This window comes from Leptinotarsa decemlineata, unplaced genomic scaffold (genome assembly GCF_025532065.1).
Source record: "Leptinotarsa decemlineata unplaced genomic scaffold, Ldec_3_MD MMD2_tig00026328_RagTag_RagTag, whole genome shotgun sequence".
NCBI lineage: Eukaryota > Metazoa > Arthropoda > Insecta > Coleoptera > Chrysomelidae > Leptinotarsa > Leptinotarsa decemlineata.
In genome coordinates this window covers 22,299,640-22,315,655 of record NW_027412688.1, presented here as the reverse complement: position 1 = coordinate 22,315,655, position 16,016 = coordinate 22,299,640, and the positions used below count along the sequence as shown (strand labels likewise).

Genomic DNA, 16,016 nt, shown 5'->3' with positions numbered 1-16,016 from the left:
CACTATGAGTTACAATCCAGTGTCCTGTTAAGCGACGGTTCTAATAATCACAAACAATTCTAGCGTTATGTGTTGAAGCACCATCTTGTTGAAAGCAGCAGCTATGAGTAACCGCTAAAGGCAAATTATCTAGAGCGTCTTCCAAATCATTTACTAACAAATTTATTTACCGCTCTTTCGTTAAATTGTTTTGGTGGATTAAAGTCCCAATTACATTCGTTTCGAGAATCCCAAACCACATGGTAAAATCGAAACGATGTTGATGTCTGGATACTTTGTGTACTCGCGGATTTTGTTGTGACCAATAATGAACATTCCGCCTATTAAAAATGCCATTGTTGGTGATCTTAGTTTTATCAGACCAAATTATTTTGAAAGGGAAATTTTCATCGTCTTGGCATTTTCTGGTGTACCATTCACACATTCACACGTCTAAATATTGATTTACCAAGTTGTCGCCTCTCTGGATACTTATTAGAGTACGTTCATCATAAACACAATTTCTTTGGCATGACAACATATCAAATTTTTCAGCATTCAAAAAGCTGCCGTTTTTTTTTAACAAAAATTAGGTAGGTAACAAGATGTCAAAAAGCGCGTACTATCTAAAATTGAAGAAAAGCAGGTCAAGTAATCACTTTTCATTTTGCCCGAGAAATGGTCATGAAGTCGTATATGGAGTCGTATACAGGGTATACTTTAGTTTCAGCCTATATAAAAACACAAAGTTGATGATTTTTAAAAGACGAAACGTCGCAAAAAATTAAAACGAAATTCTCAAATTTCGGTTTTTCTCCGAAATCTCCAAAACTACCCGGAATATTAAAACTTTCCAAATTACATATTATTAGGCTTAAAATGCACTACTTTTCTGTAATTCAATCGACCCCGTTTCACTTACTTGCGATATCCCCATGCTGTTCATTCTCATCTTGGACACACTGTATATGACTTGAAATTTGAAATGTTTGTAAAACGATGATCATGTTGATACTGAAAATAGACATCAAATGAAGTCCCAATCTCATCTTGCATCTTTCTTTTCTTTCAAATTATGTACAATCTGGAAAATTTTATATTATATTTTCAGATTTTTTCAACTCTTCAAAAAAATCATTTTTCCAAAATTAATTCGTTTTAGGAAGAATACTGAGTAGATTTTCGAAAGATACTGGAGTTGTGGATGAAACATTGCCAAAGGATTTTTATGATGTCATTCTTATGTGCTGTACGATTTGCGGAGTATTGGTAATTAACTGCATGGTTAGTTTATGGACCCTCATACCTGCGATAGTCGTAGGATCATTATCCTACTATATGAGACGAATTTACTTAAAACCAGCTCAAAACTTGAAGAGATTTGATGGCATTAGTAAGTGTAACTGATCACCTTGTACATAAATTATATTATATAACATAATTATATAGCACGATGACTTTAAACAAATAACAAAACATTTATGGGATATTAACACTTTTCAAACTGAAGTGTACATAGATAAATGATTGGAATAGAAAACTATAAGAAAATTATTATGAAAGATGATCTATTCATAAGGATTTTCTGATTTCTTATTCAAATAATGAACCTTTCTATGAATGACTGTTGAGCTTGTTTGTACTCAATAATAATTGTATTCACGCGAATAAATGATAAGAACGAGTCAAAGAGAGCTTGAGCTTGCCACAAGTAGAATCTGTTCATCATCGAATGCAATACTCAGTCTAGTGTATTATAGATATAGCCTCTCCAGTATCCAAAGCATTTGATACAACTCCTCATGAACTCAAAATGTGTACGTGTATTAAAAACTCGCACACAGAGAAATATAGTCATTGGTTGATAAGGCAGGCACGTTCCTATTTGAATAAGGGAATCAACGGAAAAAATAAACCAGTATGTATCTCATTTTCGGGAGTATAAGCACCAGAATCTGACTTCCAACCATAAGATGTCAGATATCAAACTCGTTGAAGTACCAATTAGTAGGTTGGAACCACTCTAAGTAACCCTGTGGAAAAGATTACAACCCTGGGAAGGGAAAGGTCGTAGGCTTTGTAATACCTACCCAGCTCACCAATCAAGTGGTAGAATCGTTGGGTGCATAGTTGAAGAGAAAGAACCGCCTAACTTTTCAAAGTTCATGATATGAATGCAAATACCTAAACTTGTTATTAATAATTCTCCGACAGTTGGTAATGTGGATTAGCATAGACATCAGAAATACCACCTCAACTCAATATAGATACAATATATACAATATAGATACAATATAGATAAATGTGCACTAGTGACAAGAACCACTTCTTGTCACTAGTGGACACTTATGCAGCGAATATAAATATCAGAAATAAAATATCCTGAATGTCTAATTTGGAAACATAAATTATAACTGAACATTTCCAATTATTGTTCACATAGAGAGACTGTGTCCTCACATTGTCATGGGTTGTAATGTCCTCTCTTGGAATGTTGTTCGGGGCGAACAAACTCAGAAAAGGGTGTTGTAAATAATGCCCTTATAGACCTTTTCATCATAAGACAAGCGCAAGCGTAGCTGTCATATTGAAATGGCGGTAATTCCAAACATTCGTACTGTTTTAATCAACAATGGCTGGGCAAGAAATATTATCTCTACAAACAAATAAATTATTGGAAAAAACCATTGATGGTGCTTCGCTTGTTTATAATTCAGTTGAGGCTCATAATTGTGAACAATTAAAAAGGTGGTTAAAACGTTATGGGCGTCCGCAAAAAGGAAAAAAAAGTGAGATGATTGAGAGGTTAGGTATCAGCATTTGTTTACTATCTAAAAACATTAAAAAAAATAGTATTTACAGTTTAATTCTAATTATTAATGTAAATTTATTCGATTTAATTGAAAATATATTTCACTTGACAAGAGTATTACTTATGGAACTAATAAATGAATCAAGTCATTAATATTTTGAATATGTTTAGAGTTTTTTCGGGAGGGAAATATTTATACATTGTATATATGAAATTTATGAAATTTACAGTCAAAAATGCAAAAAGCAATAATGTACGTATGTTGAAATTCCTGAAATTCCTGAAGCTTAAAGGATCAGGGTTTTGTTCAGTTGGACCACTTTCTCCAATGAAATGTAATGAGCAAATATAAGTATCCTTGGTAACATCATCAATAAATTTAAAGCCTCGGTCACTCCTGCCACATTTTTTCACCCATAATTCACATTTTGCACATTTTGCACATGCTTCAATATGTAATTTGCTTGATGATTTGATTATTTTTTTGCGATATTCAAGAAAAGGCTTTGGAAAATTTATAAAATAGTATATGTTGGTTCTGAATGATTTGTATCGTGTATCATTTCTACATACTCCATAACAACACCGTTTTGTTGTTTCTTTTTGTACAGATAACATAATTATAATGGAGTATAAAAATTTTTTTCTGATTATTTTGACTTACAACTTTTTTTCACTTTTTTTAAAATGAAGTCGCCCCGGAGCGCCAATTAATTTCTATTGTTGTATTTATTTTATTTTTATCGTTGTTTTAACACATTGTAATAATTATTATTTTGTTTTTGGTGTTAAATATACTGTTTTTAAAAATTAATAAAATTCAATTTACATTTTAATTTTTAATATATGAGTTACGGACCCTTTAACATGGTTGTTTACAAAAAACAGTACAAAAAATATGGCTGATACTGACGCATGCGCACCAAAAAAATTGTGAAATAGCAAAATACTGATATATGGTAAATATGTAACTAATAGTTACTCTCTTTATGTTTTTTAACTGTGCCAGTGATGGCATTTAAGTGATTCTATATGTGAAAAATACAAAGTTTCCTAAACTCTATCCATCCAAGCAACGGAGTGCTCCAAAACATTATCATGCATAGTGCACATGATCTTCCTGACAAGGTTACTTGTACAGAGTCGCACAAAGGAACAAAAGATTTTTTTATAATATACGGCTGGGTATAGAAAAATTATTCAAAGTTCAGCTAGTGAAGAAAACAGAAACAATTTCGTGTATTCAACATTATATGAACTACAAAAAATGGGGTCGTTTTATTTCCGCAGGACAAACAGATAAAAACTTATTGATTCAAAAATGACGTTTTGGCATATACATTGAATAGAGTTAAATAATAATAAATAATTTGGTCATTTTAGACCGATTGCTCAGATTCTGAAGAACTGCTACTAGAAGAGTCATCATTAGGATTGATTATCAACGGGTTTCTGTCAACTGAATCATCAATTAGATGGTCTAATTTTAACATTTTCATTTCTACTTTATCTTTCACATGCCCTACGCAATTATTCCATTTCTCAGCGGTAATAGACGAAACAGCTTCAGTAAAAGTGTTTTCAAGATCACAAAATTTTGGAACATAGTTTTGAGCTCTTTTGGGTTGAGCTTACAGTGACAAAGGTCAAGACGTAACACGTATTCTATTATGTGCTTTAGCAATTTCGTCAACAATGTATTTATTATATTTGGTTTCATGTTCATTCACTATCCTCAAGAGTTCTGCTTTTACCATGTTATCCTCGAATGGTATACTTCTCGAATGCATCCAGTTTTGAATTATAGTTTTTTTGGGGTCTAAAACAATTACACAATTCTCTTCTAGTTTCGGAAATATGTTCCTAAACCAATTCTCAAAAGATATACCATACATTTCCTCATGATCGCCCGTTTTCTTAGACTCAAAGCCCCACAAGGCGTCGGGGACAAAACCGGTTTCGCTTCCTATGTGACATACTATCAACCTTTGTCCTTTTCCTGAAAAGGGATTCATTTTGATAGTATAATGAGGTGATTCTTACCTCCCCCCATTTATTTAGCGAGGAGAACCTACTACCCCACTCCATCAACCCCCGCTCTCCGAGCGGTCCTTGCACTTCAGCAAAATTGACATCTGACCTCTTTTGGTCGAAAGTCAGCCTTTGGGTGCGGTCCTTGCACTTCAGCAAGATTGACATCTGACCTCTTTTGGTCGAAAGTCAGCCTTTAGGTGCGGTCCTTGCACTTCGGCAAGATTGACATCTGACCACTTTTGGTCGAAAGTCAGCCTTTAGGTGCTATTCTTTCGCGATCGGTAAAAGATTCTTACCTGAAGTGTTCTTCAAGCCAGTTCAGAGGCCTTCTGAAAAGGCTTGTATTGAAGAAGTTATTTATTCATCAACCCGAATTTTGGACTTAGCTGCGTTTAGCCACGTTTTATCCAGGTAATACATTTTTCGATTCTCTCTTTTATAGGCTCTATTTTCATTAAATATTGTGGTTTCCACAATACCATTTCTAGTTTCTCGAGCAACAAACTATTTCTCTCTTCTCTCTCTTCTTTTAAATTCAATACCTAATATTTTCAATAATTTGTGGAATGTCAACCTATTGTAATTAGAAATAGATGAGGATCATCGTTTACAACTTTTAGAACTGAATCTATTGTTGACATTTCGTTTAAAAAATTATGTGCTTTCCTTCTGATAGCGTTCAAATCAAAATAGTCTACTCCATCAATAAATTTTTTTTTCTAAGGGACATGGTATTGGAGCCGAAAAAGAATGCTTTTGTTTATATTCTCTCATAACTCCATAGACACTTGAAGGAGACACTCCAGCAATGTTTCCTACTTTTCTCACGATTTCATCAACGGACAATAAAGGATTTGCTTCAATTTGATTTTTGTGAATGTTCATGATTACATTTTTTTCGTTAATATTAAGGTGCAGGTTTTTTGGTATTTTTTATGTGGACTCTAGGGACACAAGTTAACAGTTTCTCCAGCCGTATCAGTACTTGACATTTTGAAAATTATAAACTTTGAAATACCGTATATGTACTCACCATATGCGTTGAAACGTAACTGACCACTCCGACACGGTAGCGATATACGTGATACAATGAATTCTGCCAGCCGATTACAGTTAAAACTGATTGGCCAGCGTAAGGAGGCTTGTTTATTTCACCCAATAGATGCAAATGTGTGGGGTTATCATGCTTTGATCGCCAACTATTGTTGTTTTCGTTGCTTTGTTTGTTGGATGGATTGGGTTGTCAAATAAAAATAAAAAGGATCAGAATTGAAGCACACTCATTATTGAGACACGCGTTCCGATAAATTACCTTTTCATTTTTTTTATTTTTTTGAACCTGATATATGTACTCTTTTCCAGCTCGGGCTCCTGTTTATTCACACGTAACAGCAACTTTGAATGGATTCACAACGATCAGATCATCGAAAGCACAGAATATGGTCATTCAAGAATTCGACACCCTTCAAGATCAAAATACGAGTACTATCTTTTTATTCAATGCATATAGCTCAGCATTTGGGTTTTATTTGGACTGCGTCAGTACCACATTTCTGGGCTTGGTAATTTATCAATTCATGCTGGGTATTGGTAAGTTGAAAATTCACATCGGACGATTACCTGGTCTACTTCAGTGAAAATAATAATAAGTAGTTTTCTTTCATTAGCAGTGTTTCAAGACCACAGTTAACTCTCTTTACTTTCGATCAAACAGCATTTCAATGGGTTTCAGTATGTAACTGAATTTTTCATATGACCATGTTTTTTATGTACAAAATATTCAATAATCTGGATACAGTATACAGCTCGTTTTTTTATTGCTATTTTCGAAACAGTAACAGATTTGATGATGATTAGATAAGATAAGATAATTTATTGATATTTCAGATGTATACAAATAAGATAAGTCACATATACACACATAATAAGAAAAAGGTAAGTTACGTAGGAAACAGTGCAATTACAAATACTAATAAAGGAATAAAATCACGATTTCGCGGTTTATCACATTTATTCTTCCAAAATAAATATCTTCATCAGTGATGAGATTTTTCAATTACGGTCCTATCGTTAGTTCTTCTATAAGTTGTTGTGATTCCTCCAAAACGTATTAAATTTCTCACACAACCTGGATATTACCCATTCATTTCGATAAGAAGATACTTCAACAAAACGAAAATTCGTGTTTCTCTTGTTTGTAAATTTTGTAATACAGTAAACTTATCTTTGTTTCTGTGATAACTTGAAATCAATTTGTAAATGGGCAGGTAAATGAAACAACAGTTCCTTCAGAAACTCAATTCACAATGCTTATTTTCATGAAGGTCCAAACAAAAGGAGACGTCTTACAACTTTTTATAAAAATATAAAAAGTGTGTTGTGTTTTAAGTAATAATAACACCGTATAGAAGTGAACACAAGTAAGTTCACTCTCCGCCATATTTGGGTCAAGATTCCCCACCTCGAATTATATGCGCGGTTGAATTACAGCGCAACCGACTGAATGTGATGAGTTTACCAAGTGAGCCAAGTTGAACCATAGAATATTATTACAGAGTTAGTCGTTGTAGGTGGTGTTTTTGTATTTGTGAAAAATACAAAAACACGTGTCAAGTTTCAAAATGAACAAGTCTCGAGCTGTAGGTTGCTGTAATTTGCAGGGTGATGTCGATTTCCAATTGACGAAAAAAGGTATGTTTTTCTAATATAAAGAAAATGATAAAATAAATTGTTATAGACCATATATATGCAGACTTTTTTTTATGAAATTAAGTTGATGAAATTAAACTTTACGAATAGTATAGGCCTCACAAGTACTGATATAAAATGACAAAACAATCGGAGTTCCACTGGAAATCCACGAAGGAAAATAATTGTTGAACCACATTTTTTGATTTGGCTAGTATGTATCTGTAGGAAAAATATTATTTCCACTGAAATCTCTGCAAAACTAAAATATCAAATGTATATTCAAATAACCTTTTTTGGAGCTTACTGTTGTATACTTTTTTACCAATTCATCCACATCAATACTGAATATAAAAAGTATGTCAAAGTGACTGTAGAGCAGCCATATTTCTTTGTTGATGAGAAAAAATATTTTACTTTTTTGATACTTCTCATTCGCTCAAATGTAGCAGAAACCATTTTTTTTTAAATTTGATGAATTTACAACGAACAAAAGTCATCTTTGACAACTTTAAAACTTGGATAAAGAAAAGCAATATAGACTAGCACCGAAACTTACTGATTCTCATTCATTTTCAACTAAATTTCAAAGGATGAATGTTAAATTAGCCAGTCAAATTTTCAGTCATTCGGTAGCTACAGCGATGAATACTTATGCCAGTTTCAATCGGATACCATCAGCAGCAATAGGAACGGCTACATTCATTGAAAAAATGGATAAAGTGTTTGATATTTTGAATTCAAATCCATTTGACGATGTCTAACATTTCAATAAATATTTTTTCATGACATCAAAACAAATTGATTTGCTGAAAAATACTTACATTTCTTTATGTAATATAAAAAAATGAGAAAACACGACTGGACAAATGAGAATCATTGAGGGGTGGTAGATAACAATTTCGGCATTTCTGCAACTTTGAGAAACCCTACAGAGTGAAGAACACTTTTACATATGACAAGGAATATAAATCAGGACTGTGTGGAAAATTATTTTGGTCAACAGAAAAATATTTGTGAAAATGTCAGAAACCCAACTCCTGTTCAAATTATCAGAGCTTTCAAAAACACATTTACTCTTCAGTATTCCACACAAGCAGAAGGATTCAACTGTCTAGAAGATACTAGTGAGATTCTATCTAATATTACAGATGCTGACATAAATAGAGTAAAGATTCTTGTGGAAGTTCCAAAAAATAAACGTTTGAGAGAAGAGACAAATGATTATAGAACTCTAGCCATTTCCAAAGACAACAGCTTGGGCTATGTTTGTGTATATCTTCTGAGAAAATGTTTAGGAAAACATTCATGTGAAGTATGTACAAATTTTGCTACGGCGCCTAGTATCACACTGAATGAAACAAATGTATATAGTTATTTCAAGGCATACAGTGATTCAGAAGCCAAACAGTTTGGAAATTCATATATGCCTACAGATTCATTTTTACAAAGTATCATTCATCTAGAGACAGAATTTCCTTATTATTTATATAATTTATATGCCATATGATTGCATAGGCAACCAGCTCAAAACAATGTTTTCAAAAATCAACATTTCTCACTCTTGTGATAATTCTCCTTAAGATTATTTATTTTCCCTTTTCACAAGGGTAAGAATTTATTATACTTTGAAGAGAAACTTGAAATCAAATTTTTAAAAAATCAAAAACTCATCATTCTAAAAAACCTTCAGAATAGATTAGCATAAGTTTTTGACCTAAATTGTATAATCTTACTTTACAAAATATACGTTTATTTCACCACCTTGTCTTATTTTCATCAATTCCTTAACAGTTCACAATCAAATGAGATATTTATTGTGAGCTCCTCGTAGCAATTATGAAATCAGATCATAGTCACATATTTTTTGATCGAATCTCGTGCAGAGGTGCACGATAGCTCTCAGCCTACACCCTCCTGCCCCACCACATGCCAGCAAAATATAAAATTTCAACCCGAATCATCAATGAGGTCGACGGAAGTGAATTTACTTGTGTTTACTTCTATACGGTGGTAATGAGAACAAACCAGAATCGAAAAGTACATTTCCAATACACATACAGAATGATATAAATAATCTGCCGATATATCACAGTTTCGAAGCTGATTTGTGTCTGAAAGTCACTTCTTTGCATGATCTGCACATCTTTTTATAGAGATAATTTTTGAAATTGAATGCTTCCTTCCTTTCTTTGGAAGATTTTCACATTTTTTGTACCAAGATGGAAAAGTATAGTTGAATTTTCAACTACAAATCTTACATACTTGAATTATTCGATTGTTTTGAGTTTGTCATTTGCGTTATATCATATTAGAATATTATCGTCATTCACCACTCAAAAATGTTCAACCCCCCATTTATTTGTCCATGATAAATATGTCTGACAAAAATTCCTCCTGGAATATACCTGTATTCCAAAATTCTCGATTTCTCATGATCGATGTAAGAAAACTGCGAGATAAATCATAATCATAACAATGAAAAATAGTTCCAAACTTCCAAAGTAACAGAAAAATAGTTCCAAACTCCATAGTTTCAGGCGCCACACTTAAAAATCACCAACACTTGCTGTTGTTGAAGATTAACGGAAGAGCACACTATTATTTAGTACCCTTATAACGAATTGGATAGTGAATGGATAGTTTTGAAATTTGGTACCTCTTTTCCACTAATTCAGTTCATTTAACATTGATCATTCAATTTTTGGTAGATTCAGTATTTTTGCCTCCAGGTGAATTCAACAGCGCACAAGTAGGTATGGTCATAACCAGCACCCTGGTTGTAATGAATTCGCTTCAATTCTCTATTAGACTTGCGGCTGAAGTATCTTCCAAAATGACAAGCGTAGAGCGGATATATCAGTACATAGACTTACCAACGGAAGATGACCTGAGAAAACCCCCAACAAAGAAACCTGTCAATTGGCCAAGTTATGGCAGAATAGTCTTCAAAAATACATATTTGAAGTACGCACCTGAAGAAACACCAGTATTGAAAAATTTGAACTTGGTGATTGAAGCCGGGGAAAAAGTCGGTATAGTGGGTAGAACCGGAGCAGGAAAATCCTCTCTCATACTCTCTTTATTCAGAATGGCGTTGATAGAAGGCACCATCAAAATAGATGATGTCGATACATCGGATGTGAGTTTGGAGGATTTAAGATCAAACATATCTGTTATCCCGCAAGAGCCCACATTATTTTCGTCTACCATACGACAGAATTTGGATCCTTTCGAAAAAGCAAGTGACGAAGACATTTGGAAAGCGTTAGATGATGTGAGATGATTTTTTGTTTTGTTTAATCGTTCAATAAAATTTTTTAGGTTGAACTTAAAAGCGTTATCAAAAGTCTTGACCAAAAAGTTGATGAAGGTGGTACCAACTTCAGTGCGGGCCAAAGACAATTGATATGTTTATCGAGGGCTATTTTGAGAAACAATAAAATTTTAGTAATGGACGAAGCTACTGCTAATGTCGATGCTCAGTAAGTATATATAATTGGCAAGTACAATACAAGTATAGGAAGTTTAATTTTTCCATAATTTCTATTTGTCGAGAATTCAAGCACTGCACTGAACTCTTTCTCAAGTTCACGATGCCTTTTGAAAGAAAATTTTAAATATATCGAAGCTGTTGATAACTATTTGTGAAATTTGACGCAGTATGAATGAATTCAATTTTTCTGAAAATTGTTCTTATCGTCAATCTTTTATGAGAAATGGATAGTTTTATTATTAACTGAGCTCATTTTTTCTCAAAATACTTACCCCTGAAAAAATTACATATGTTATCCATTATGGTTTTAAATGGAGATATAATATTCTCAGCAACTTCATTTACAAAATAAAAGTAAGTGAAATGGAAAAATGTGTATTCCCTGTGCAAAAAATGTTTGCCGATTATTCTATAATACGGAATCTTGTGAATTCTTGCGAATTTTTACGTTCATGTTCTGGAAATACGAGTATAATAAAAACTACAAAATATCTAATATAGTTAGTGCACGATAACTAAAAAAAATTGTATTTCTAATTTCAAGTTTTTCTTTTCTCAATAAACCATGAATTATTTTTGAGTCAATATTATTGACTATCAATACCCTTTCAAATGTATTCGTTTTCAAGGCGTGTTTATCTCTTCAAGCAACTTTTGATATCTCCATTAGGTTGTGCTTTAAAAATGATGCCAAATGACATGCATATGACCGATCAAGTGATTTTTCTTCCCTGTCCAATTTGACATATTTTCCAAAAAATGTTCAGAAAAGCAGTTATTGCTCGAAATTTAGAAAATCGGTAGAGAGAAAAGATGATTGTTTTTTCATTTTTTACCCATATACCAATTTTTAGCTCTAGTACAAATTTAGTTTTTTTACAGTTTTTCGAAAATTTGACATTTGCCGATTTCTCAAATTTAGCCAAACCTCAACAAAGTCAGTGCTTTATGCCTAACTTATCTTTCCAACGCATTTTTATTACCAATTGCAATTCTAAATACAACTTATTTCGCAAAAATTTAAAACACCAGAAAAAATTATGCCAAAAATGATGCAAAGTTGATACAGTTTTTAAAAACAAATAAATATTTCACTTTATCTCTACTTTTCGCGAAATAGCTTGATACATAAGCATAATTAAAAAACAATATCAATGAAAAGTCAATAATTTATTCTTTACTGCACTTTTCAAACAGTAAAACTTTGATTTACTAATTACGAAAAATTACAACGAAATTAAACTAAGGGTACTGTGGAAACAATTGAACTGAACTGAATAAGCAAAATATTTTATTGTCATATGACATTTGTTGAATAACTCAAAATAGTGTTTATCAGTTTTAGATTTAAAATAGTTTATTCGTTGTCTAGTGTGTTGTTAAAAATGCTGAATCTTCAAGAGAAAATTGAAATCGTTTTAATATGCGGCGAGAATACCGGTCACCGACAAGTAGCTGATATTTTCAATGCCAGACATCCTGCAAGAAATATTCATCAGTCAACAGTTATAGTCTATTTCAAAAGAGTGTAGAGTAATAAATCATGAAGTGTCATAAAATTTGCCTGAATTTCGTTGTCGTCCATGGGCGTAGGCAAATCTTAGGATTATTAAACTTAATAATTAAAGTAAATTAAAAATTACAGACATAGATAATAATAAAAGGCCATTTTTGGGAAGTAATTTGGTCTAAAACTAAGTACCTACATGTATTTAGGTAAGTAAAATTTCTTAAAAAAAGATTAAGATTAATTTTAGTGGTTCTTGTAAACTTATTTAATATGCAATTTGGGTTCATATACTTGAGCATGATTTCTCAAAAAAGGGTTAACACTTAGTTCCGAGGTGCCATGTCATTATAATAATCTCTTTTTGATCCTGCCCACCAATCATGCAATACCTATTAAACCCAGGTAAGTAAGAAAAAGGGTTTAAATATATTGTAATGGTGTCTTAAACATTCGAGTTATAATAGTAATTGTTACTACACCAATTAAACGTACAGTGATATTGTGATATAGAAATAGTGAAAAAGTTATAAAATGGGGACATTTACTCCAAAGAAAAGAAGTGTAAAAAATTCTCCGCTATCTGTTTGCGAAAAAGTTATAATTTTAAATGTATATGATTGCATAAAACACGATCACCCTAGTTTGTCTGTGCAAGAAAGTGTTGAGCGATGTGCCCGAATGACTGGAATTGGACAGTCCACGATTTTTAAATTATTGCGAGAAAGAAAGATATCAGGCCAGGTAAGTCCATGCAAGAGAAAATCAGGAAGACCAATAAAAATCTTAGATGAAGACACCAAATGTGACATTCGAAGAAAAGTTCATTCGTTTTATTTTAAAAAGGAAATACCCACTCTTGAAAAAATATTTATCGAGATAAGCCAAGATAACGATATTCCTTTGATATCCAGAAAACTTTTATGGAAAACTTTAAAAAGTATGAATTTTGCCTGGGAAAAGCACAATCGAAAGGCACTATTACTGGAAAGTGATGAAATTGTTTGCTGGAGACGAAAATATTTGACAACTATAAAGCAGTACCGCAGAGAGCAAAAGAAAATTTTTTATCTTGATGAGACGTGGATAAACGAAGGTTATATAGTCAAAAAAATGTGGCAAGATAAAAATATAACAAGTTCTCGCCAAGCTTTCATAGAAGGCCTTTCGACGGGTATTAAAGTGCCTTCGGGAAAAGGGAAGAGGCTTATAATTGCTCACATTGGAAGCGAAGACGGATTTTTAAAAGAAGGTTTGTTAAGCTTTGAGTCGTGCCGGACGGGAGATTATCATGAGGACATGAATTCGGATGTCTTCGAAGACTACTTCGGGGAAATGTTAAAATTTCTTTCAGCTGATTCGGTCGTGGTTATGGATAATGCAAGCTACCATTCAAGGCGCTTAGAGAAGGTACCAACTTCAGCTTGGAGAAAGCAAGAAATTATTAACTGGCTGTCAAATAAAGGTATTCAGTTTGAGACGAATTCAGTAAAGAAGGAACTACTAGCCATAGTAAAACAACATAAATCTCGCTTCATGAAATATGCCGTAGAAGATGTAGCAGAAAAGTATAAAGTAACTGTGCTGCGCCTACCGCCATATCATTGCGAATTAAATCCTATAGAACTTATATGGGCACAAGTTAAAGGATATGTTGCAAGGCACAATACCACATTTAAAATGAAAGATGTCAAGGTATTGTTTGATCAAGCCATTATGGAAATCACATCAGAAAACTGGCAAAAAGCAATCCAGCATATTTTAAAAGAGGAAGATAAAATGTGGGAACTGGACAACTTGGTCGATCAGGTGGTTGACCCTATAATTATAACACCAGGGGATGATGACAGTTCTTCGGATGAAGACTATACTGATGTAGAATAATTTAATTGAATTGTAAATATACTGTAGCGGGATAAGCAATCTGGACAGAGACCAGTGTATCAGTGACAGTGACACTTTTGCTTAGGTTAGGGTTTAGAATTAAGGGTAGTCTGAATAATTATTTTCTCGGAAGGTTCTCGAAAATTGTACCTAGTAATCTCTAGAACATTCAATTAGGGTATAAATAGAGTGTTGTTAAACGTTAAGGGAAGTTCACAGTTTTAGTATTGTTCAAGTGTCAAATTGTAATAACGTATCCAGTAAAGTTCTTGTCGTTTTTGTGAATAAATTGATTTAAAGTCTCCACAAGTGTTTCAATACGTAAAGTTCGTTCGTGTGTGTTTGTGAGTATTTCCCGATTTCGGTTCGTATATATTTTATTGTTACATTTTATATTTTTTTAATAACACTGTTCTGCTGTATTAAATTTTTATTTCCTTTAATATAATTTTTATGAATGCATATTCTTTTGGCAATTATCCCACTAGCGCGCCTCTGGCTCAGTATTTATCCGTCGATAACAATGGACAAATCCCTTAAAACAGGGTGATACCTACCTGCTCTTTATGAAACGACATAATTTTGCAATGCGGACTAGGGAAGTGACAGAATTTATTGACGGATCACCCTGTAGCGCTTTTGAATACTTAATGAGATTTTATTACTCTACACTCTTTTGAAATAGACTATAGTAGGATAATAGCTAAGTTTAAATATACTGGCTCGGTTGTGAGTAATTTTAGAAAAGCACATCAGCCTTCTAGACATACTGAAGAAGTGGAATTTGAAATATGTTTGGATGTCGCAGAACATAAAAAAACAAGTATTCAAGATATTGCAGATAGAACAGATGTTAACCGAGAGAGTGTACGACGTATTTCACACAAAAATAAATTTACGCCTCATAAACCTAAATTTATCAATACATTAAAAGAAAGGGACTTCGATATGCGCTTGTATTTTTCTTTTTGGTTTCAAGGGGAAAAAGAAGAAAATTATCATTTTCCTTATCAAATTTTATGGACAGATGAAGCGACCTTCTCTTCAAATGGCGTTGTGAGCTCGCAAAACTGCAGGTGGTGGGCAAAAGAAAACCCACATTTCGTAATCGAATGTCGAGATCAATATTCGTTTAAGACGAATGTATGGTGTGGCATATTAAACGATCAAATTATAGGACCATACTTTTTTAGACATAATTTAAATTCTGCGGACTACCTACACTTTGTGAATACCAAACTATCTGAAGTTTTGGATAATATGCCCCTTCAAGTAAGAAATGTTGTGTGGTATCAGTGTGATGGTGCACCTATTCATACTACAAGGGTGGTTAAAGAGCGTCTTTTGGAAATATTCAGGGGCAAAGTAATCAGTCGCAATATGGAACACTTTTGGCCGCCTAGATCTCCTGATATAACCCCACTAGATTTCTTCTTGTGAGGTTACTTAAAACAAAAGGTGTATAAGCAAAGACCTTTTCGAAATATAAACCATTTAGAGGCAGTTATTCAAGAATGTGTTGTAAGGACGAAACCCCGTAGTATAAAGAATGCAGTTAAAGATGTTTTAAAAAGGACAATTGATTGCATTGAACGTGGTGGAAGGCACACCGAAAT

General features: G+C 33.1%; 1 protein-coding gene across 2 annotated transcripts in view; it reads left to right on the top strand.

The window, feature by feature from the left end:
* The window catches only part of LOC111509685 (probable multidrug resistance-associated protein lethal(2)03659), an 87,699-nt gene that overhangs the window by 66,563 nt on the left and 5,120 nt on the right, over nucleotides 1-16,016 (top strand). For both annotated transcript variants that reach the window (XM_074181932.1, XM_074181933.1), the window contains 4 exons: nucleotides 1,142-1,372; nucleotides 6,188-6,415; nucleotides 10,246-10,790; nucleotides 10,838-10,998. In XM_074181932.1, coding sequence (XP_074038033.1) covers nucleotides 1,142-1,372; nucleotides 6,188-6,415; nucleotides 10,246-10,790; nucleotides 10,838-10,998 — 1,165 coding nt within the window. The remainder of the gene's footprint in view (nucleotides 1-1,141; nucleotides 1,373-6,187; nucleotides 6,416-10,245; nucleotides 10,791-10,837; nucleotides 10,999-16,016) is intronic.